Here is a 25,184-nt window from a genome sequence, read left to right as displayed (position 1 = left end):
TACCACAGGTTGCCACTCCATTATCGCCTAATAAAAGAAAGCATACCAGTCATCACATCAAAGACAGAGAACTATATCCTGGTGGCACTGAACTCTAATAAAAATGTACTGAGCATGATTTACTTTATTTAAAAAAGAATTAAACAACATAATATATATTATCTTTGAGGATAATCTAGAAAATGAAGAGATATTTTGTATATGGCTATTTATTATATTGATACACAATAAAGGCTAAGGGAATAGTATTAAGTAATAGTTCTATAAGAATATTTATGTCATAAGCTAAATTAATAAAGGAGCTTTCTTATCTGGAATGCTACTAGAGTGATAGTCAAGTGTCTAGGGAAATAATTATTTAACATTTTTGTTACACTGTTACTCTTGGATATAAATTGTGTCAGCCAAGTTTTCGATAGTCAAAGCATAGCAAAAAATTAAAAATTAAAGTTCCTTTAGAAGTCTAGGTATCTTAGTCATTGATTGAAAGGATTGTTATGTGCTTTATTTTATGGATTTATAGGTGATAAGGTTGATACTTTTATTATGAAAATTAAATTGGCATGTATTTAAATTCCCAAATTCTGCTCCTTAAAACATGGAATGGATCACCTCATCCTAGAAGATCTGAGAGCAGGAATCACCAGATGTCTCTGACTATCATAAAACAATCATGTGATGTTGTAGAATAATTCATTTTTAAACAATATTCCAACCTGATGGGTCTCCAAAGATCATTTAGAACAAAATAGCCACTCAAATAACTGAGTAAGTTAAATCGCTGAATAGAGTTGTTCCACATTATCCATCTGGGTGCTGAGGAAAGTCTGCCTAAAGGAATGATTTTATTTTTTTTAGTAATTGATACCTAACCATTCCTTCTGTTAGCAATTAGCCAACAAGTTCAATTGCTCATTCACACAACTCCCAGTAGACTCTGACAATAATTCATGCCTCCAGCAAAGAGAAAATATGCTTAGCTTTTATTTTTGCTACAATAACAAGGTGTGTACCTAGTTCATCTAAAATTTGTCAAATTGCTGATGGGTTTTGGACGTGGCTGGAGCCATTGTGCACACAATAAGCACCAGCACGAAATAGCCGCCGGCCTCGTCTTCCACTCCAGCACCAAGCCCCTCCCCACTTCTCTTTACAAGAAGCCTCCTGACTTAGAACTTTGCAGCTTCTGCATCAGCGCAGTTCTCCACCCAGTTACATGAACCGAATGGTCCCTCCCCCCGTACATTTTGCACCCAAAAGCTAACATAATCTCCCACTGCCCTATGTTAGGTGCTGACCCCATTTTCAGGGCAGCCCTGGGCTGTCCTCCACTTTGAGCACAGCCCGACAGGTTTCTTTCTTTAATAAAGCTTGAATGGTACCCATCATCTCAACTCACTTTCTTTCAATTGCTTAAGTTGAAATGAGAGGTAACGTTTTAAAACTTCACATAGTTTAGGAGAAAAAGAGCTCTTTTCTGTCCATTAGATTCTTATTGTGAAAAAGCTATAAGGGAGAATTTACATGCCGAGAAGCTACAGTGAAATCATATGCACTTAACCATAGACCTAAAGACAAATAATAGATTAATCAGTTCTACAAAAAGTCTTAAATTATTTTTGAAGGAAAGTGAGCTGAGATGCCAGGTACCAATCAAGCTTTATTAAAGGAAAAGAAAATCTGCTGGGCTGCCCTCAAAGTGGAGGACAGCCCCAGATGTGGGGGTGAGAGAGCACCAAAGGCTGGCTGAAACCATCAAGGAGGGACATTATGCTAATGCCAAAGCTATGTGACCAGGGTGGAGAACTGCGCCCTTCCTTGAAGAAGCAAAAAGGTTCCTGTTTTGCAGAACTCACAAGGCTTCTCGTAAAGGGAAGGGGGGAGGGGCTTGGTGCTGGAGTGCAAGACAAGGTGGGCAGCTATTTTGTGCTTATTGTGTGCACAATGGCACTGGTCACATCCAAGATCCACCAATTTTTATCTCTTTTTCTCTACTAACTGAAGAGAACATAGCTATAGTAAAATAGAACAGCTGTGACTAAAGTAAAAATGTTTGTCATTAAACAAAATGAAATTGAGAACATAAAATTGATAGTCCTGTAATCTGCTGAGAACAAAGCTGTGTATCTGTGAGAATCAAACTCATAAGCTTTTAGTATGTGGAGATAGAGAGCTATTTATTTATTAGACTATGCTTTGAGTCCATCTTGAAGAACAATGCTCTGGGAATTAAACTATTCTCTTTTAGAAATCTTGAGGTCCACCACTGAGAACAGGATGACCTGGTAGCAAATAACCTTCACTAGAACTTGTCCCATTTAAAGTGATTAAACGGATGTGCTAAAATATGCAGAATTATTGCATCCAAGATAAACATTTGCTTAAATTTTTAAAGCATGAGGGAAAACTTTTAGAGATTTAGATTTGGGGAGGATCCTAAGATGGCAGTGGCTGCAGTGGTTGGTGCGGAGTAGCTGAGGTGGATAAGGGGGCCACTGGGCCTTAGGCAGCCGAGAAACTTATGGACCTTCCTCTTGCCATCTCTTAAGGGAGGACCGCTGCTGGTGGCCGGTCGTGGGGGCTGACCACCACTTTGCCCTTGGCAGGAGAGACTGCCTCATTTACAGGCAACAGCTTTGAAGTATGGAGCAGGAAAAGAACTGTTTCTTAGCTGCAAAAGTGAGTCTCTAAACAGGGAACATGGCGCCGGGGCTGCTGTTGATGCTGGCAGGATCCCAGAGGCTGGTGCCACACTGAAGGCGGCCAGCTGCCCTATTCAGGATTTGAGGTTTCAGGCCGGCATAAAAGAAGATTCCTGGGAGCGCCCGAGCCGTGCCGCGGGACTGAGTGAGCAGCTCGAGGCGGCGGTGGCCGAGAACGGGGACGGTGACGATGCAGAGGCAGAGAGGGAGGCGCCCGACCTAGCACAGGCCTGTGAGTGACCCCCGGCCCAGCCCTGCTCGGGGGGCGGATGCCCTCCCGGCTTCTGCCTGCCCCACCAGGCCACTCACCAGCCCCAGGCCTGCCTCCAATTTCTCAGGTGGTGGCGGCTCCAGCCCAGCTCAGCCAAGCCTGTCCTCCTTGCCCAGCTCGGATCCTCACTGAGCCTTCCCACTTGCTTGCCCCGGCATGGGGCTTCCCGGGGCCTGCGGGCCAGCCTCCCCTCCCACTCCCTCCACGGTTCTCTGGTGGGGCTGGTGGCGTGGGGTGTCCCCGGCCAGTGTCGGGAGGGCAAGGAAGTACGGGCTAGGCCGACTGTCACTCCACCACACCCTGGGCTCCAGCCCCTGGTAAACTTCCTGTTACCGGGAGGCAGATACCATCTCTGCAGCCACCAGTTCAGAAAAACGCCTAACCGATTTCTGGTTAGGAATAGTGTGGTCGGAGAGTTCCCGAGTTCGCTTGAACCTGCCGGAGATCTGACTGCGGGCGGGCACCGGACTCGGTCCATGCCAGGGGGATTGAAAGGTGAACCGTGTGCTGCAGGCTCCTCCCCCAAGGAGCTCACACTCTGCTGTGGGAGATAAGACAAGTACACAAATAACCACGATACTAGGAGGAAGGTGACAAGTCCTGAGAAAGATCTACACAGTGCTACAAAGGCACCCAGAGCGACCAGTTGTCTGCGCCTAGCAGAAACCTGGTAGACTTCTTGGGTGAGGTGGTGCTGAGCAGGGTCTTGAAGGCCCAGCTGATAGACAAGGGTTGCAGAAGACACGTCCCAGCCCAGCCCAGTGCGCACAGAGTGGGGAGTTGTCCAGCTGGGGAGGTGGAGACTCGACAGAAACCACACACCCTGTGGGGTCGCCACTGCGTGATCCAACAGCCCGGGCCAGAGCGCACAGAACAGGGAGAAGTCCTGCACGAGAAGTGGAAGCTCAGCAGAGACCACACACCCTGCGGTAACGCCCCGTGATCCAGCAGCCCAGCAGAGTCCAAGATGACCAGAGAGGTGGCTCCCTGGAGAGGCCCAAGACCCGAGGCAACCACACACACAAGGCACTAGAGGCCAACTGAGCAGTCACGGAGGTAGCCATACCAAATTGGCAACCACAGCAACATCTTAGTTAGTCAAGAGTCTCAAACTGGTGGACTGTGAAACCCCCTGCCACAATGAATAAACATCAAAAAAAAGATACCAGAAATACAAAAAATCAAGAAAGTATAGCACCAAAAATTAATAAATCTCAAACTCTAGATCCTATAGAACAAGAAGCCCTTGAAATGACTGACAAGGAATTTCGAGTGATAATTCTAAGGAAACTGAATGAGATACAAGAAAACTCAGCTAGACATCATGATGAAATGAGGAAAAGTATACAGGACCAGAAAGAGGAAATGTGCAAGGAAATCAATGTCCTAAAAAAAAATGTAGCAGAACTTGCTGAACTGAAGAAATTGTTAAGCGAAATAAAAAACACAACGGAGAGTTTAATCAGCAGGCTTGTCGAAGTTGAAGAGAGAACCTCTGAACTTGAAGATGGGCTGTTTGAAATAACACAAGCAGACAAAAAGAAAGAAAAAAGAATCAAAGACATTGAAGAAAATCTGAGAGAGATAACAGACAACCTTAAGCACTCAAATATCCGAGTCATGGGTATTCCAGAAGGGGAGGAAAATGGAGATTCCATTGAAAACATATTCAACAAAATAGTGGCAGAAAACTTCCCTGGTATAGGAAAAATCACAGATCTTCAGATCCAGGAACCTCAACGATCTCCAAGCGTATTCAACCCAAAAAGGCCTTCTCCAAGACATGTTATAGTCAAATTGGCAAAACTCAGAGACAAAGAAAGAATCTTAAAAGCTGCAAGAGAGAAGCGTCAAATCACCTATAAGGGAGCCTGAATCAGGCTAACATCAGACTTTTCATCACAAACCCTAAAAGCTAGAAAGGAATGGGATGATATATTCAAAATACTAAAAGACAAAGATTGCCAGCCCAGAATACTCTACCCTGCAAGGCTATCCTTCCGAAATGAAGGGCGAATAGTATATTTCTCAGACAAACAAAAACTGTGGGAGTTCACTACCACATGACCACCCTTACAAGAAATCCTCAAGGGAGTACTGGGTTTGGTTCCTGAAAAATAACTACCACTGCCATAAAAACCCAAGAAAAATCAAAACCCACTAGTGTAATAAAAATGGCATTCATGAAGAGAAAACAAACAAACAAAAATGCTATCTACAACCTAAGGAACCAACAAACACAGAAACCAAACAGTAAATCAGAAAACAAGGAACAAAAGACACCAAAGACAACCAAACAACCAATAAAATGCTAGGAATAAATCAACATCTTTCAATAACAACTCTTAATGTAAAAGGCTTAAATTCCCCAATCAAAAGACACAGACTGACTGACTGGATTAAAAAGGAGGACCCAACTATATGCTGCCTACAAGAGACCAACCTCACGCATAAAGATTCACATAGACTAAGAGTGAAAAGATGGAAATGGATTTACCATGCAAACAGAAAAGAAAAACGAGCTGGAGTAGTTATTCTTATATCGGACAAAATAGACTTTAAACTAAAAATCATAAAAAGAGACAATGAGGGACACTACTTAAAGGTAAAAGGACTGATCCATCAAGAAGACATAACAATCATAAATATGTACACACCCAATGTTGGAGCAGCCAGATTTATAAAACATACTCTATTAGACCTAAAGAAGGAAATAGACACTAATACCATAATAGCAGGGGACCTGAACACCCCACTGTCAATATTAGACAGATCATCTAGGCAAAGAATCAGTAGAGAAACACAAGATCTAAACAAGACTCTAGACCAATTGGAATTGGCAGATATCTACAGAACATTCCATCCAACAACCTCAGAATATTCATTCTTCTCATCAGCACATGGATCATTCTCCAGGATAGATCACATATTACGTCACAAAGCAAGTCTCCATAAATTCAAAAAAATTGGAATTATCCCATGTATTTTCTCAGACCACAATGGATTAAAACTAGAAATTAATAACAAATGAAACTCTGGAAACTATACAAACACATGGAAATTAAACAGCATTCTACTTAATGATATATGGGTCCAAGAAGAAATCAAGCAGGAAATCAAAAAATTTATTGAAACTAATGAAAACAATGATACATCATACCAAAACCTGTGGGATACTGCAAAAGCAGTATTGAGGGGGAAATTTATTGCATTAAACGCTCACTTCAGAAGAATGGAAAGGTGGCAAGTGAACAACCTAACACTTCACCTTAAAGAACTAGAAAAACAAGAACAATCCAAACCTAAAGTTAGCAGACGGAAAGAAATCATTCAGATCAGAGCAGAATTGAATGAAATTGAAAACCAAAAAACAATTCAAAAGATCAACGAATCAAAAAGTTGGTTTTTTGAAAAGATAAATAAAATTGAAAACCATTAGCATGGCTAACAAAAGAAAGAAGAGAGAAGACTCAAATAACAAAAATTAGAAATGAAAAAGGTAATATTACAACTGATTCATCTGAAATACAAGGAATCATTCGACACTACTATAAACAACTATACGCCAACAAATTTGAAAATCTGGAGGAAATGGATAAATTTCTGGACACACACAAGCTCCCAAAACTGAACCATGAAGACGTAGAAAATATGAACAGACCAATAACAATAAAGGAGATTGAAGCTGCTATCAGAAGGCTCCCAACAAAGAAAAGCCCAGGACCAGATGGATTCACAGCAGAATTCTACCAAACATTCAAAGAGGAATTGACACCGATTCTTTACAAACTATTCCAAGAGATTGAAACGGACGCAAATCTCCCAAACTCATTCTATGAAGCAAACATCATCCTGATACCAAAACCAGGTAAAGATATAACCAAAAAAGAAAACTACAGGCCGATATCCTTGATGAATATAGATGCAAAAATCCTCACTAAAATACTAGCAAACAGAATACAGCAACACATATGAAAAATTATTCATCACGATCAAGTGGGATTCATCCCAGGGATGCAAGGTTGGTTCAACATACGCAAATCAATAAATGTGATACACCATATTAATAAACTCAAACGCAAGGACCATATGATCATCTCTATAGATGCTGAAAAAGCATTTGATAAAGTTCAGCACTCATTCTTGACAAAGACCCTCTATAAGTTAGGTATAGAGGGAAAGTATCTCAACATAATTAAAGCCATATGTGCCAAACCCACGGCCAATATCATCCTGAATGGGGAAAAGCTGAAAGCTTTTCCTTTAAGAACAGGCACTAGACAAGGATGCCCACTCTCACCACTCCTATTCAACATAGTGTTGGAAGTACTAGCCAGAGCAATCAGAGAAGAGAAGGAAATAAAGGGCATCCAGATTGGAAAAGATGAAGTCAAACTCTCCCTGTTTGCAGATGACATGATCCTATATATTGAACAGCCTAAAACCTCTACAAAAAAACTCTTGGAATTGATAAATGATTTCAGCACAGTAGCAGGATACAAAATCAACACACAAAAATCAGTAGTATTTCTTTTCTCCAATAGTGAACATGCAGAATGAGAAATCAAGAAAGCATGCCCATTTACAATAGCCACCAAAAAAATAAAATACTTAGGAATTGAGTTAACCAAGGATGTGAAAAATCTCTATGATGAGAACTACAAACCACTGCTGAGAGAAATTAGAGAGGATACAAGAAGATGGAAAGATATCCCATGCTCTTGGATTGGAAGAATCAACATAGTGAAAATGTCCACACTACCCAAAGTGATATACAAATTCAATGCAATCCCCATCAAAATTCCAAAGACATTTTTCTCAGAAATGGAAAGAACTATCCAGACATTTATATGGAATAATAAAATACCACGTGTAGCCAAAGCAATGCTGAGCAAAAAAAATAAAGCTGGAAGCATAACACTACCCGAGTTTAAGCTATACTTCAAAGCTATAATAACCAAAACAGTTTGGTACTGGCATAAAAACAGACACACTGATCAATGGAATAGAATAAAGAATGCAGAAATCAACCCACACAGCTACAACCATCTGATCTTTGACAAAGGCACCAAGCCTATACACTGGGGAAGAGACTGTCTCTTCAGAGAATGGTGCTGGGATAACTGGATATAAATATGTAGGAGAATGAAACTAGACCCATACCTCTCACCATATACTAAAGTTATCTCAAAATGGATTGAAGAATTAAATATTCACCCTGAAACAATAAAACTTCTTAAAGAAAACTTAGGAGAAACACTGCAAGAAGTAGGACTGGACACAGACTTCATGAATGTGATCCCCAAAGCACAGGCAACCAAAAGAAAAATAAATAAATGGGATTATATCAAACTAAAAGGCTTCTGCACAGCAAAAGAAACAATTAACAGAGTTAAAAGACAACCAACAGAGTGGGAGAAAATATTTGCAAAATATACATCTGACAAAGGATTAATATCCAGAATATACAAGGAATTCAAACAACTTTACAAGAAAAAACAAATAACCCAATTTAAAATTGGGCAAAAGACCTAAATAGGCATTTCTCAAAGGAAGATATACAAATGGCCAACAGACATATGAAAAAATGCTCAACATCACTCAGCATTCGGGAAATGCAAATCAAAACCACACTGAGATACCATCTCTCCCCATTTAGCATGGCTAATATCCAAAAGACTGTGAATGATAAATGCTGGCGAGGTTGCAGAGAAAAAGGAACTCTCATACATTGTTGGTGGGACTGCAAAATGGTGCAGCCTCTATGGAAAATGGTATGGAGGTTCCTCAAACAATTGTAGATAGATTTACCATATGACCCAGCTATCCCACTGCTGGGAATATACCCAGAGGAATGGAAATCATCAAGTCGAAGGTATACCTGTTTCCCAATGTTCATCGCAGCACTCTTTACAATGGCCAAGAGTTGGAACCAGCCCAAATGTCCATCATCAGATGAGTGGATATGGAAAATGTGGTACATCTACACAATGGAATACTACTCAGCTATAAAAACGAATGAAATACTGCCATTTGCAACAACATGGATGGACCTTGAGAGAATTATATTAAGTGAAACGAGTCAGGCACAGAAAGAGAAATACCACATGTTCTAACTTATTGGTGGGAGCTAAAAATTAATATATAAATTCACACACACACACACACCAAAAAAAATCCGGGGTGGGGGGGGAAGAAGATATAACAACCAGAATTACTTGAAGTTGATATGACAAGCAAACAGAAAGGACATTGTTGGGGGGAGGGAGGAGAGGGAGGAGGGAGGGAGGTTTTGGTAAGGGGCAACAATAATCAACCACAATGTATATCGACAAAATAAAAGTTAAAAAAAAATAGATTTGGAAGAAAAATTTTTGCTTTAAAAGCAGAGATTTGGGTCAGCAAGATAAACTAGAAAGCTACAGCAGGCCCTCCTTTCCCTAAGAGGACACCAAATTAACAATCATATTGGGACTAGAATGCCTCTGTGAGAACTGTAGAGAACAGTTAAGAAGCTACCACACCAAGGCCATTGTAAAACAGTCACACCCATTAGTGTCCCTCCCCCTATGCAGTATAGTGTAGAGCAAGGGGGAGAGATCTACACTGGGTCTCCTCCCTTGGGACAGAAACTAAAGGGTGGGCCATGGGTCCAATGTTCTGGCTTGTCTGTGGGCTGTCTGAGGAACTAGTTTCTGTTTCACCTTATTCAGAGTGCTGACAAGATTGGCACCAGAGTCCAGAAGGCACTAGAAAATAAAGGTGAGCAGAATGTTGGGACTGCAGTTCTACAGGCAGATGAGAGAGGGGAAAAGATATCAAAAAAGGTTTGAGATGTCTTTCAGCTGGGCTGATTAAAGAGTCTTCCCTAGCACAAGGCCAGTAGCAAAGACTGGGAGAGGGGGTTGTTTTTTCAAATGCCCAAATCCCAGCAAAATATTACAAGGTAAACAAAGAAACAGGGAAATGTGGCTCCATCAAAATAACAAGAAAAATAAAACTACAGAAACCAACGCTAAAGAAATGTAGATTTATGAACTGCTTGACAAGGAACTTAACTATTATAAAGATCTTGAGAAGTTAAGGAAAAAGAACACAGACAACTAAAAGAAATCAGGAAGATTATGTATAAACAAAATGAGAGTATCAACAAAGAAAAATAAACTATAAAAAAAGAACCAAACAGAAATTCTATAGCTGGAAAATACAATAACTGAAACTGAATAATTCATTAGAGAGAATTAACAGCAGAGTTAATCTGGCAGAAGAAAGAATTAGTGAACTTGAAAACAAGTCATTTGAAATTATTGAGTCAGAAGATAAAATACAAAAAAGAAAAAAGAAAATCAAAGAAAGTCTAAGGGACTTAAATGGTACAGCAAACCAATATACACATTATGGAAATCTCACGAGACAAAAGAGGAAGGGGCAGAAAGTTTAAATGAAGAAATAACAGCCAAAACAATCTGAGGAAAGAAATGAATATACAGAATCAAGAAGCTTAAAGGACTTTAATTAGAACAAATACATAGAAAACCACACCAATACAAATTATAATAATCAAACTGTCAAAAGTCAAAGATAAAAGTCATTTATAAAATACAGAAAAGAACACAGTAAACCCAAAGCTAGGAGAAGAAAGAAATTAATAAAGATTATTACACAGTCTGACTAAAAAGGCTCGTCCAGCAATGGCAGAGGCTGGCACTGTCCTGAGAGGGAAGGCTTGGTGTGGAAGAGATGAATTGGACAAAGGGTGATGAGGAGGAGTATTGGAACAGCTCCAAATTCAAGCCTTTCACCTTTAATGATAAAGATGATGAGCTCATAGTCAAAGGAATCCAAGTGGACAGTGAATAGCCTTTGAGACTTCATGGATGATGATGATGATCTGGAGTGAGTCAGCCACAGTAGGGAAACTGTGGGAAGTATCTCATGGTCCATCAAAGAGACTGCTGGTAATAGCGGGTCAACCCATGAGGGGCATGAACAGCTGAAGAACTGAAACAGCTTTTCCTCCTATGCATAACTATCCAAACCTACTTCTACCTACTCCCTGAGCAGCTTTTTTAGAGGCAGAACTAAACCTGGAAGTTTCCGGTCCTTTTTAGATGCTCTGTTGGACACAACTGCCAAAAGCTATGCTCCAAAGCTGGGGAGACCCAAAGAGGAGTACAGGGATTACGGCAATGACTAAAGCCCCAGGGATACACTGCAACACCTCTGGAAGGTCAAGGTCTGCTCACTAGGAAGATTCCACTCCTCAAAGGACAAGCTACAGCTCCTAGAAGAGGAAGTAAGCATGCATGATGCAAATGTGATTACTGCAGTTCTAACTTTCCTGAAGAGGATACTGAGCAAAGAAATCCTCTTTTGAAAGCTGGAGGTGCAACAGGTTGCTCTGAGACATCCCATTCCCTTTGTGTATAGAGGTTCAGAAGTTGCTTTTATACCTCTTCAGGTTCCTAGATAGAACAGAAGAGCTTGCACTATTTCATTATAGAGAGCATTTGAACATTCAGGACCCTGAACAATGAAAGGAATTTCTTAAGATCTGCATTAGCTTTCCATTTTCAGCAGATGATTTAGTACGTAACAGAAGACCATTACACACTCCTGGAACATCAGATCATTATTGAGGCAAATGATTGACATCTAGAATTAGCAGGACAGACTGAGATCTTCCAAAAGCACCCCCGCAAAACTTCCATCCTCAACATGCCACTAGTGATGCTTCTCTACTCCTACTTCTATCACTACATGGAGCCTGAGAGGACATTCAGCAGTCCCATCAATCTGAAGAAGACATTTAAGATCCCAGAAAAACAGTATGTGCTGACAGTCCTGGCTACTCATGCCAAGTTTCGAGCCTGGCATGATGTAGATGGCCTCTTCACCACAAAGATCTAGCGGGGCTATTCCAAGAAGACAGCACCCATTGGCTTCCATTGGGCTGTGGAAATTTTGCACAACAGTGCCCCTGTCCAGAGGGCAGATAGGAGTATGTCTATCTGGTGGAAGATGGGGACACAAAGTTAATCTTAGCCACTAAGTTCAAGTGCCATGATGTCATTGATACCTGCTGGGACCCGAAGGATCATCAGCAGTTGCTAGCATACAGAAGAGAGGTAAGATCTAAAGAGGAGAAGATCGATGCCATTCTCAACAGCTCACAGAGTCAATGGAAGAATCAAGTGGCATTAGCTACCCTGAAACCTGATTTATTCCTTCCTTTCCTGCCTGTGAAAGTAGAGAGCGCTCTTCTTCTTTGGGAGAGTTACAGCATTAAATCATTTGGGCCCATCACCAACAGGCAGTGCCTGTTACTCTTGGGACAGAAACCAGCACCTGGGCACAGGTAGCTTCAGACTGATCTTCTGTCCAAGAGACATCATCTAAGAGCCAAGATCTAAAGTTCTGACTCATGAGAAATATTCTCTCCACCTGGTGCTCATGTGAAGGTGGAAGTGATTTCTAGATTGGGCCCATATTGGGTACAATCTCTCTTGGTCTGAGAAGAATGACTTCTCCAGAAAGGAAGTCTCCTAGACTGAGAGGTACGGTGTCATAGGATGGCCGCTCCATTCTGCTCAGCTAATTATGACCTGAGACTTGGTGCTGAACATTGGCAGTTCTGCTCTGAATGAAGTCAGAACAGAACAAAAAGGATTATCTTCCAGGGGCCTCAGGAAGGGTGCCTGTGTTGCCCAGGACCTGCTGGAGATGCACTCACACCATACTGCGCAGTGTTCTCCACATCATGACAGACATTGTCCAAATGTTGTTTCTTCAGCCAGTATCCCTCTGCTGCCCCAGTCTACTCTCTGTCCAAGAACTTAGGGTTCCTTTCTTACCTGCACATTTAAGCAAACTTGTCTGGGTGATGAGAAATCTCCTTTATCTTTTCCTCTACTTATATGCTAGACTCATAACCTTATATGGAGCTCAGATTCAGCAGTGCTAGAGAGCTCTCCCATTATGCAAAAATCTCATTATTTCACCAGGAGCTTCCAGATGTTTCACTTGGTCTAAACTCAGAAACATTGCTGTTAGGATATTTAGATGGAGGTTTTATTTTAATGCTTGGTTTTTAAGAGGACACTTCGTAATAATAGATTCTTGCCCTGTATGCATTAGTTTCTCTTCTCTATGACTGAACTGGGTTTTCCTGACATGCCTAGACTTCTAATAAAGCTGTTTCTTCCTTGGGAAGAAAAAAATATTATTAGAGCAGAGACAAAGTAGAGAATAGAAAAACATTAACATAACTAGTAGTTTTTTTGAAAATATCAACGATATTGACAAATGCTTAGATTAAGAAAAAAAGAACTCAAAAAACTAAAATTGGAAATGAAACAGGAGATACTACAACTAATGCCACAGAAATAAAAAGGATTATAAGAGAATACTATACACATATGCCAACAAACTGGACAACAGGAAGAAATGGATAAATTCCTAGAAAAATACAACCTACCAAGGCTTTATTATGAAGAACTAGAAAAAATCAGTACAGACTAAAAACAAGTAAGGAGATTATATCAGCTTGAACAGTCTCTAACTGGCCAAATCAGGAAGAATTTGAGAAGCAAAATAATTATGATAATAATAGATTACAACCCACTGAATAAAAATAATGAACCCATGTTGATAGAAAGGAAGGTAAGGAAGGGAGGAGGGAGGTAGGGAGTGAGGAAGAAGGAAAGGGAAAGATCTTCCATACATTTACTTACTAGTAGAATTCCAATGAATAAATGTAAAAAGTATGTTGTAAATAGAGAATCAACATGCGACCATCTCAAAAGATGCTTGATTCCTACTGGAGTCATCAGTGAAGGCTAATGCTGCTGGTAGGTGAAGGTTAGCTGAGGATCTGGATACTGATATAATCTTGGAATGTCTTCCCACAAAATAGAAATTAATTACAAAGGGAAAAAGGAGAATTTAAAGTGAAGAAATCTGTCAAACACAAGTATAAGCAGATCATTAAGGTTAATTACCAGCCTTGAGATAAGTCTACATTGCATACATCTTGATGTGCACAGCATCATTTCTGCAAAGATTACATGATTTGGATAGGGACATGCAAAAATAGCAGATGGATCTGAGATGAGGGTCATTCTACAGAATGTAAGCCCTCTTAAACACTGTCAAGGATATAGAAAACAGATAAAGCAGAGGAAATATTCAGATTCAAGGAATCTGAGGAGGCATGACAACTAAATGCAACACACATTCTTGGAGTGCATCCTGGACCAAAAAAGAAAACAAAACCGTTTAGGGGCAGTTGTTGGAATTTGTTGGGACAGTTGATGAAAGGTGAATCGTGCCTATGAATTGGATCACAATGTTGTACCAATGTTGATTTCCTGATATGAAGGCTTGTGTACTGATTATATAGAAGAATATCTTTATTTTGGAGAAATAGCCACTGTAACATTTAGAAGTTATGGGACATCGCATCTTTAGCTTGTTCTTAAGAGGTTCAAAAAAAAAAGTGTAATGTTAAGTGAAGTGTATGTGTGTTTGTGTGACACAGAGAGACAGACCGAGACAGAGGAAACAGAGAGGGAAACTGAAAGAGAGAGAAAAAAGCATAAAAAATGAAAAATGCAATAGAAAAAGCTAAAGAGTATGGGTGAAAAATATAGAGGATTCATAAAGCAAATGTACTTCACAGGGCCTGGTTTTCCAAAGCCTTGCAGTTTTAAATATTGACCTTGCAAAGGACAGGAAAATTTCCCCAGGCTATTGAGTCTCTGTTGCAAGATATTGTAATACAGCAAGGTTGCTGGCTCAAAGACAGACAAATTACTGATTGATATGTAAAGATCCTGGGAAATTGTGGTAAGAAGAGAATGTTTGCTAAAAATAAAGCCTTTCACAAAAATTAACTCAAAATGGATCAGACCTAAATGTAAAATGCAAAACTATAAAGCTCCTAGAAGATAATATAGCAGAAAAATCTGATGACTTTGAATTTGGTGATGACTTTTTAGATACAACATCAAAGGTAGGATCCATGAAAGAAAGAACTGATGAATTAGACTTCCTTAAAATTAAAATCTTCTCTGCAAAAGACACTTTCAAGAGAGTGATAATACAAGCCACAAACTGGGAGAAAATATTTGTGAAAGAGACATTTGATAGAGGACTGTTGTCCAAAGTATACACAGAATTCATAAAACTCAATAAGAAAATGAAAAATTTGATTTAAAAAAAATGAGCAAAAGATCTGAGCAGATGTCTTATCAAAGAAGATATCCAGAAGGTAAATAAACATGAAGATGCTCAACATCATATGTATTAGAGAACTGCAAATTAAAATGAGATACCACTGGACACTTTTAAGAATGGCTAAAATCCGAAACACTGAGAACACCAAAAGCTAGTAAGGATGTGGATCAACAGGAACCATTATTCACTACTGATGGGAATGCAAAAAGATACAGCCATTTTGGAAGAAAACTGAGCAGTTTCTTACAAAACCAGATATACTCTTACCGTTCAATTCAGCAGTGTGTTCCTTAGTACTTACCCAAATGAGTTGAACACTAGTGTCCACACAAAAATCTGCATACACATGTTCATAGCAGTTGTATTCATAATTACCAAAACTTGGAAGCAACCAATGTCCTTCAGTGGGTGAATGAATAAATACACAGTGGTGCATACAGATAATGGAATACCATTCAACACTAAAATGAAATGAGCTATCCAGCTATGAAAAGACATGAAGGAACTTTCAAAGCATATTGTTAAGTAAAAGAAGCCAACTGAAAATGCTACACACTGTGTGATTCCAACTATATAATAATCTGGAAAAGACAAAATTATAGAAACAGTAAAAATATCAGTGGTTTCCAAGAGCTAGGGGGGGAGAAAGGGTTAAATATTGAGCACAGAGTATTTTAAGGCAATAAAAACATTCTGTATGATATATAATGGTGGATACGTCATTATACATTTGTCAAAATCCATAAAACATACAGCATCAAACGTGAACCCTACATAAATGATGGACTTTGGATGATCATAACGTGTCAATGTAGGTTGATCATTTGTTAACACATGTACCATTGTACATTTGTATGATAAACATTGTTGAGGATATTGGTAATGGGGGAGGCTGCACATGTGTGGGGTTGGGGGTATGGGAACTCTATGTACTCTCTTCTCAGTTTTGCTGTGAACCTAAAACTGCTCCAAAAAATAAAGTCTATTTATGAAAATACTATGCAAGTATTTAAAGGCAGCATAGGCAAAATATGCTAATATCAAAATTTCATGTAGATTATTTAAAGAAAAAAGCAAGTATTTATGCATAGTTTTTTTGTTTGTTTGTTTTTTGGGTTTTTTGTTTTGTTTTGTTTTTGTGACCGGTAAGGGGATCGTATCCCTTGGCTTGGTGTCACCCACACCACGCTCAGCCAGTGAGCGCACCGGCCATCCCTATATAGGATCCGAACCCGCGGCCTCGGCACTCCCATTGCCGCACTCTCCTGAGTGAGCCACAGGTTCAGCCCTATGCATAGTTTATAATATTGTTTTATTTATTTAAAATAAATTAGGTACTATACATACACACACATTAATAGTATGTGCATCAGGAAAAAAAAAGTCTAGCTAAATATACAATAAACTGTTAACAGTGGTTCCTGTGGCTAAGGGAGGAGAAAGAACAATGAAATTTGACTTTTTTGACTTTACTCTTCTATATTGACTGTCATATAATATCATGTATTACTTAGTAATACTCATAAAAACAATTTCAAAAGGACACCCACTTTTTATATAATCCTTGTATTCTTAAAATAAAATTTAAGTCTGTGTTTATGAAAATGTGGTCCAAGGAATGCCTATGTCCGAAACACCAGGGGTATTTATTAAAAATATACTTCCTGGACCCCATCCCAGCTTTAATAAATCAGTCCCTCTAAAAGTGTGATATAGGACTTTGCATTCTTAGCAACAACTGGTGATTCTTACCCCTACCATTGTGAAGAGGAAGAAAGGAATATAGAGATATTTTATCCATAGAGATAAAAATGGCCATAGAAAGGAATATAGAGATATTTTATCCATAGAGATAAAAATGGCCAACTGTGCAGAACTTCCTTTCCTACTCTCTTAATTCCCATCCAATCAGTTATACACAGAAGCAGCGAGTAAAATCTGTATGATTATACTTTCACATTAAAATGAATTTTCTTAAGCTTACCACTGATGAAGTAAAACCCAAGAGTTAGCACTTTACAAAGAGATATGGACCTAAATTATTGTCACGTAAACTGAAATTTATGTCCATTTATATTATCATCTTGATTATACCCTCTATCTGAATCAGAAAAATAGAAGCTGAAGGATAATTCATATAGTGATGCCTTCTATCTTCCACTATTGGAGCTGTCTTTCTGAAAGCATTATTAATCTAAGACATTCCCAAGAATCTCAAGTATGTATCTGATGCTTCTCTATAATACAATCTACAGCAGAAGACTTGTGTCACATAATACCATCCAAAAGGGGCATGGTTAACAGAACTAATAGAAGGCTTTTCAATAATGGATTCCATCACAAAAACCTAAAAAATTAGTGGGATTAGAACAGACACCCAAAATTATGAAGGTTAAATGTATTTACCTATAAGCAATTCTTGAAAGACTAATTCTTAAATGATAAAATTATGTCAGCAGTTTATAGTACCAAGGTACTTCAAAAAGTTTGTGGAAAAGCAGAATTAAAAGATAATACAAATCTTTTCATGAACTTTTGAAGACCCCTCATATTTTTGAGCAATATATTTTTTTAATTCAGCAGATGACAGTAATTTTCTCCCTCCTCTCTCTTGCACTCTCTCTTTTAGCTTTGTCTATAAGTGATGCATCTTTCAGAGGCAATGAATTATCCTGGATGTCTTTTGCTTCCTTTCATATTAGAAAAAAGACACATATCCAATTGCAGTTTCAGCCTCTTGCTGCAGATGGTATCCTATTTTATGCTGCACAACACTTGAAAGCACAATCAGGTAAGGTTGACAGAATCTCTGCCTTAAAAAAAAATCTTAATGAATTCCTAATAGTCTATTAAGTAATGTGTGATAGTATTTTTTTAATTTTTTTTAAGTCAGCTAGTCTATAAAATATGTACACATTTGACACTTTTAGGTTCTACTGTCACTGCAAGTGCATGCTTATGAATTTGGATTCAAATATAAATGCTAAAAAATAGCAAGAGCTTTGTTGGAATTAATGTTAGCAAAATCCAAGTAGAGTACATGCTCAACTTTATGATCCCATCAAAAAAGGTTAAAGCCATGCATGATAATCCTATGTCAAAAGGGACAAAATATGTACATAAAAATTAAAAGGAAGGCATGGCTGATATATTTCATGTGGATCCATCCACATTTATAGCTACAAAAATTCTATTTAAGGTATTCCATCATCCAAATAAACCTAGGATCTGTTTCGGAATAAGTTTATTAAAACATTTTTGAACTATAAAAGGTGCATATTTACAACAAAATATGGAATAAAAATATCCAAGTAGTATCCTCGTTTTAAAAATTGATTTTTGAGGTTTGAGGTTTTATTATTTCACCCTTGATTCCCATTTTCATAATGGGTTTTTCCAGATTCTGACAAAGACATTTGCATATATAGATACATTTCTATTGCAAAATATTTTTTTGATTTTACATTTGGCTTTTTGTATTGTTTCTCAGAAGATAAACTTTTTGTATCGAGAAATAATTAAATCAGTTTATTCTGCCTCATAATCAACAGAAATAATGCTCTGATTTTCATAATCTAATCTAAGTTCTTATAAAAGTGTCTTAATTTGCTGCTAAATGATGAAGATGTCAAGGAATTAGAACAAAGTGGTTCCATCTTAATGTACTGCTGCACCTTCAAAATAATTCCAAAGAGAGAAAAGATGATAATTTCAAAGACAAAAAGATAACATGATTGAGCTACAAAATATGCCTTAGAAGAGATTTGTTCTTCTGAGATTTGATATTTGATTTTAAATTGATATATCTAAATCTCCTTATGTGATTTATAGGGAGAACCATGCACAAAGAGAATATTTCTGTTTATAAATCAAGACATTAAAAGACAATCAGCTTCAGTTACATTGCTGATTTTTAAAAATTCAACATTAAATTAACATAAGCTAGACCTTTGTTTAAGGGCAGAAAATCATGACATCTTCAGGATTGTTACTGACCAGGAATGTTATACTATAGTCTTATAATTAGTACTCTGGATACATATTTGTGTTTATGTATATGAAATATAAAGCTCAGACACATTAATAACCATAGGAGAGCAAGAACATATTTTCTTAAATCTGTTATTCAATTCATGTAATTCAGTTTATGACAATCAAGATTTTCCTTTTTTCTACCATTAGGCACTGTTTACAAAGAGACATTCACATCATAATTGATGCCACATTTGACACATGGAAGGAAATTATGAAAATTTTAATATATTAAAAAATCTAAGATTTACGTTCTTAGATTAACCTAAAGATAATTACCAGAAAGCATAAACTTTTTTTTAACAATCAAGTGGTATAACAAATTTATGTAAAGTCTGTTCCATTCATTTAAGGCTGCATAAAATACAGGTGACTGTCCTGTACTTTGTACTTTCTCTAAGAGCTATGTCTAATGTAAATATTGACCATGCCTTCAGAGCTGATCCTCTGCTAAGAGGAGCTATTAGTAAAAAAAAAAAAAAGCCTAAACACTTAATACACAATGTCAAAACCCACAAATTTAGATATCAGAAGTCAATTAGATTTTCATATGTAAAAAACCAAATTTTCAATTAACAAGGTTTCTATGTCTTTTTTAGAAGGTAATACTTTGAGTAGTCCCAAATAGTGTAAAATTTACAACAAATTAATCATTTGAAAAATATCCTACTTGATTTTAGATCTCTGATTTGGAAAGACACTTTAAAGAGATACAAGTCATAAGATCCTGGCCCCTATTCATCTGTTTCTGTTAAAAATTGAATACCTTAAAATGATTTTTTTATATATAAAAAATTACCAATATTGTATTAAGCACAAATTAATCACAGATAGCTTGAGTTCATTTTGATGTAGTTATAATCCTCCCAGACAAATGTGTATCACGAAAAGACTACTCATCCACTATGTGAAGTTAATGCATATTCAAACGATTAAACAGTAAGAAATAAAATGTTAAAGTTAAGTTTGCTTTCCTTTTCCAGAGAATCAAAAGTATGTAAGTTTCCCTAATATGCTGTTTGTGTAGTCTCTTCACAAATGTTTCTCCCAAGGTTTCTCTGATGTATAATACACAGTGGGAGCAGCAGGTGATAGGGTGGAAGCAATGGCAGAACAGAGAGAGGGGAACCCAGCCATGGTTAAATAGGCATTAGATAGCCAAGGTGAATTTATTTACAGTCTTCATCCCATTTATAAGCTGTTTTTCAGCTTATAAACTGTCCATTACATTCACTTACTCTGAAGCCAATCTGTACTCATGACCCATAAGTAGAGCACCATATTCTAATCAACTGAAATAAAATCTGACTTAAAAAAAAAAAAAAAAAAGGTCAGCCTGTGGCTCACTTGGGATAGTGTGGTGCTGACAACACCAGGTCAAGGGTTAAGATCCCCTTACCAGTAATCTTGAAAAAAAAAAAAAAAAATTGCTAATACACCCACAAGAGCAATTTTGGCTTCTATAGCTAATTTTTATTTATTTATTTATTTATTTGAGAGAGAGAAATGTTTTTTTCAATTCTTCATAAGACAAGGACATACCAGCAGAACTATGTTAAAATCAGCCCTCCTTTGCAGAAGCTGTTCTCCTTGCTCTTTCTTCTACAGCATCAGCTTTCCTAACCATTTATATCTTTTATTCTAATACAGCTCTTCACTATAAGATTGTTTACTATAGGACACCCTATAACTCATGTAGCAAAAGAAGCTTCTTCAACAATACTGTGAAGAACTAGTTTGTGTTCAGGGTGCTATAATCTTTTTTTTAACTTAATATCGATTGTTTTATTGTTCTAGTGTCTTGTGGTATAAAATTATAAATGATGAAATCTGTATATTTTTCTTACATAACCTGAAAATTTGTAATGCTGCTTCTTTCCTTATAGTTAAAATTCTGTTCATGTTAAAAATTAAAATGCAGGGCCAGCCCTGTGGCTCACTCAGGAGAGTGCAGCACTGGAAGCACCCAGGCCGCAGGTTCGGATCCTATGTAGGGATGGCCAGTGCGCTCACTGGCTGAGCGTGGTGCAGACCACACATGCCGAGGTTGCAATCCCCTTACTGGTCAAAAAAAGAAAAGAAAAAAGAAAAAAAATTAAAATGCAAATAAATGGAGTTTCCTCATTAGGAAACTTTTAAAAAACAATTTACATATCATTATAGGAACAAGATGTTTTTGCTTTCAAACTAAAACTAATATTTGAGAAATATTCTGAGTCATCTCACCCCACAACCCTACAAAGGATATTTCTTTATTCAACATTCATTGAGCATTTATTTATGTGTCAGACACTGTGCTAGGTGTTGGGGATAAACTGTTGGGCCAAATCAGAACACTGTGCTCATGAAGCCTACAAACTGGTGGATGAGGCAACTATTAATCAAATAATCACATATGTAATGATATGGAGGATTATATTTACTAAGAATTTTCTGTGAGAAAAATGATCGAAACCAGAGAACCATAGTTTGATGGGTGTAGGACTGTAGAGCTGCCAAATCTTAGAGCCATCCCAAAATGGTCTGGTATAGACCACAAGGGGGAAATAGAAGGAAAGGACACTATTTGAGGGAGGAGAGAGGTGAGGATGTACAGCACTTTGAAGAAGAGGAAATAAGAGTAATATAGAACCAAATATCTCTGGATAAGAAAAGGGAAGGTTGTGAAACGTTAAAGGGAGGGGAAAATGTTTGAGGGGAGAGGGAGATTTCTTTAAGGTTCATCATGTAAACCACATTGCTACTCTCCTGAAGCAATCTCACACTGAAGAGCTGCATTCTTTTCCCAGGCATGTAGAGTTGCCTTTACTTTTCCTCTGAATGCCTCGTTGCAACTTCAGATTTGTTTACACATGACTACATGAGATAAATATTGTGAAGGGAAACCCATTTATAAAATATATAGTGATATTAAGTATTATATATAAAATGTATAAAGATATTAAATGCTGATAGAAAAAAAACCTGACCAACTCCAAGAAGCGAAGGGGGAGAGTACACCCCAGCTAAGGTTGGAGACAGAGGAGAGGAGACAGGAATGTGCAGAGCCTTTATAGATATGTTGAAGAATTTAGGTACCTGCCCCAACAATGAATACCATCAAAAGATAACATAAGGATCAGGCTCTCATTTGAAAAGATTACTTTAGCTTTAGTGTAGATTAGAAAATATCAGTTAGAAAGGAAGAAAAGTGGTGATGTTCTTGCAACAAATCAAGCTAGAAACAGTAGTAAATTTAACTAAGGCAGCAGGAGAAAAGTGGACTGAATTGAGAACTTTTACAATGAGCCAAAATGTTAATAAACCTTTTGATTATAGACTTACCTTGTGATAGCTTATGTGTGGAGTGAAGAAAGGATGGTACCAAGGATCACTCCTAAGTTTTTGACTTGGAAAACTGGATGAATGAGGGAGTGACTGCATTTGGGAAGACTGCAAGAGGCCAGGTTTATGGGAGAAAGTTCACACACTAACATATGAATTTTGGAGTGTGAAATGCCTTTAAAACACCCAAATAGAAATTTCAAGTTGGGATTTGTGTATTTGTAGATAGAATTTGAAGCCAAGGGCATGGCTGAAACTTTGTCTGGAGCACATGCAATGTTAAGAAGAGCTTTTTATAGCAACACTATTAACTTCTGTTTTCATATTTTTCCCTTGCCTACCTCCCAAATCTCTTGTCAAAAACAGCATCAGTAGCTTGAAGTAAAACATCCAAGTTACTTATCTTTAAACATTCACCCTTAGCTAAAATCACTTAAAAAAAAAAAACTCTTAGTACTATAATACATTCACTGAGAACTATCTACAACTAGAGAAAATTTATGTGGCCAATTGCTAAACAAAGTGAAATAATACAGTGTATGTGTGTATGAATGTATACATTTATGTTTTGATCTGTAAGTGGAAATAGAACTCTAACATAATTGTGTTCAAGATTTGTTTAGTTTCTTCAAAACCAAAACTTATCCAAGTAGCCAGAAAGAGCAATAGTTTTTAATGAAATAGAATTTTACTAATTAAACTGTTTTCTTTCTTGGCAGGTGACTTTTTATGTATTTCTTTAGTAAATGGTTCTGTTCAACTTCGCTACAACCTTGGTGACAGAACTATCATTCTAGAAACTCTCCAAAAAGTAACTATTAATGGAAGTACTTGGCATATGATTAAAGCAGGAAGAGTTGGTGCAGAAGGCTACCTGGATCTAGATGGGATAAATGTAACAGAAAAAGCCTCCACTAAAATGAGTTCCCTGGATACAAACACAGATTTCTACATTGGAGGAGTACCATCTTTAAATCTTGTAAATCCTGTGGCAATAGCAAATGAACCTGTAGGCTTTCAAGGCTGTGTCCGAGAAGTTATTATAAACAATCAAGAATTACAGTTAACTGAATTAGGAGCAACAGGTGGTTCAAATGTAGGTGACTGTGACGGGACAGCCTGTGGGTACAACACGTGCAGAAATGGAGGGGAATGTATAGTAAATGGCACAACTTTTTCTTGCATATGTTTGCCACATTGGGCTGGAAAAACATGTAACCAGTCTGTGCACTGCTTGAATAATCTTTGTCTCCACCAATCTCTATGTATACCTGACCAATCATTTTCTTACACTTGTCTGTGTACTTTGGGTTGGGTGGGAAGGTATTGTGAAAACAAAACTTTATTTTCAACTGCAAAATTTATGGGTAATTCTTACATTAAATACATTGACCCAAATTACAAAATGAGAAATCTTCAGTTTACTTCTGTATCCTTAAATTTCAGTACTACTGAAACAGAAGGCTTAATTGTATGGATGGGAAAAGCTCAAAGTGAAGAAAATGATTTTCTGGCAATTGGTTTCCATAATCACACCTTGAAAATTGCAGTTAACTTAGGAGAAAGAATCTCTGTGCCTATGAACTATAGCAATGGCACATTATGTCGTAACAAATGGCACCATGTAGTTATAATTCAAAACCAGACTCTTATCAAGGCCTATCTAGATAACAATCTAATTCTTTCTGAGGATATTGATCCATGCAAAAAGTTTGTTGCTCTAAACTATGATGGTATTTGTTATTTAGGCGGCTTCGAATTTGGTCGAAAGGTAAATATTGTTACTCAAGAGATTTTTAAAAGAGATTTTGTTGGCAAAATTAAAGATGTTGTATTTTTTCAGGATCCCAAAAAAGTTGAGTTCATTAAATCAGAAGGATACAATATTTATAATGGAGATGAATAAAATTACGTTATGTAAGTTAATAATGACCATTTTAATATGGTTCTGTTCAAAACATATATGTAAATGTAGTTATTTTGATAGTTATTTCTTTGGTACATTGTATACAGGGAATCAACTGTTTGCTGTTACCTGCAATAGTCCAAATGTTAACATATCTTTTTGACAAACTTGTAAAATATAGCTAAAGACTTTGGTTGTTTTTCTTACATCCAATTTATCTGTAAATATGTTAATTCCTAAGTTTTAACTCCATTAGTTCATTTAGTATTTATTCATCTGTAAAATTTTTAAAATAAAAGCTATTTATGACAAGCCCACTGCCAGTATCAGCCTGAATGGGGAAAAACTGAGGGCCTTTCCCTTAAGAACAGGAACAAGACAAGGATGCCCACTCTCTCCGCTACTATTTAACATAGTACTTGAGGTACTATCCCAAGCAAACAGGCAAGAGAAAGAAATAAAGGGAATCCAGATTGGAAAAGACAGAATCAAACAGTCTCTATTTGCAGATGACATGATACTATATATAGAAAAACCTAAAGACTCTATCAAAAAACTCCTAGAGCTGGTTAATAACTTCAGCAATGTTGCAGGATACAAAATAAATGCCCCCAAATCAGTTACATTTATATACTCAAATAATGAACTAACAGAACGAGAAATACAGAAAGTACACCCATTTACAACTGTCACACAAAAAATACCTAGGGAT

General features: G+C 37.5%; 1 protein-coding gene and 1 pseudogene across 1 annotated transcript in view; both read left to right on the top strand.

Moving 5' to 3' along the window:
* EYS (eyes shut homolog) overlaps window positions 1–24,472 on the top strand; it is a 1,675,061-nt gene extending 1,650,589 nt beyond the window's left edge. The window contains 2 exon segments of the mRNA XM_063097631.1: window positions 17,840–18,001; window positions 23,286–24,472. Of these exon segments, the coding sequence (XP_062953701.1) occupies window positions 17,840–18,001; window positions 23,286–24,472 (1,349 nt within the window).
* On the top strand, window positions 10,714–12,335 carry LOC134378155 (spermatogenesis-defective protein 39 homolog; annotated as a pseudogene).
* Window positions 24,473–25,184: the final 712 nt, after the last annotated feature.

Source organism: Cynocephalus volans, chromosome 5, assembly GCF_027409185.1.
Source record: "Cynocephalus volans isolate mCynVol1 chromosome 5, mCynVol1.pri, whole genome shotgun sequence".
Lineage (NCBI taxonomy): Eukaryota > Metazoa > Chordata > Mammalia > Dermoptera > Cynocephalidae > Cynocephalus > Cynocephalus volans.
This window is presented reverse-complemented; position numbering and strand designations above follow the sequence as displayed.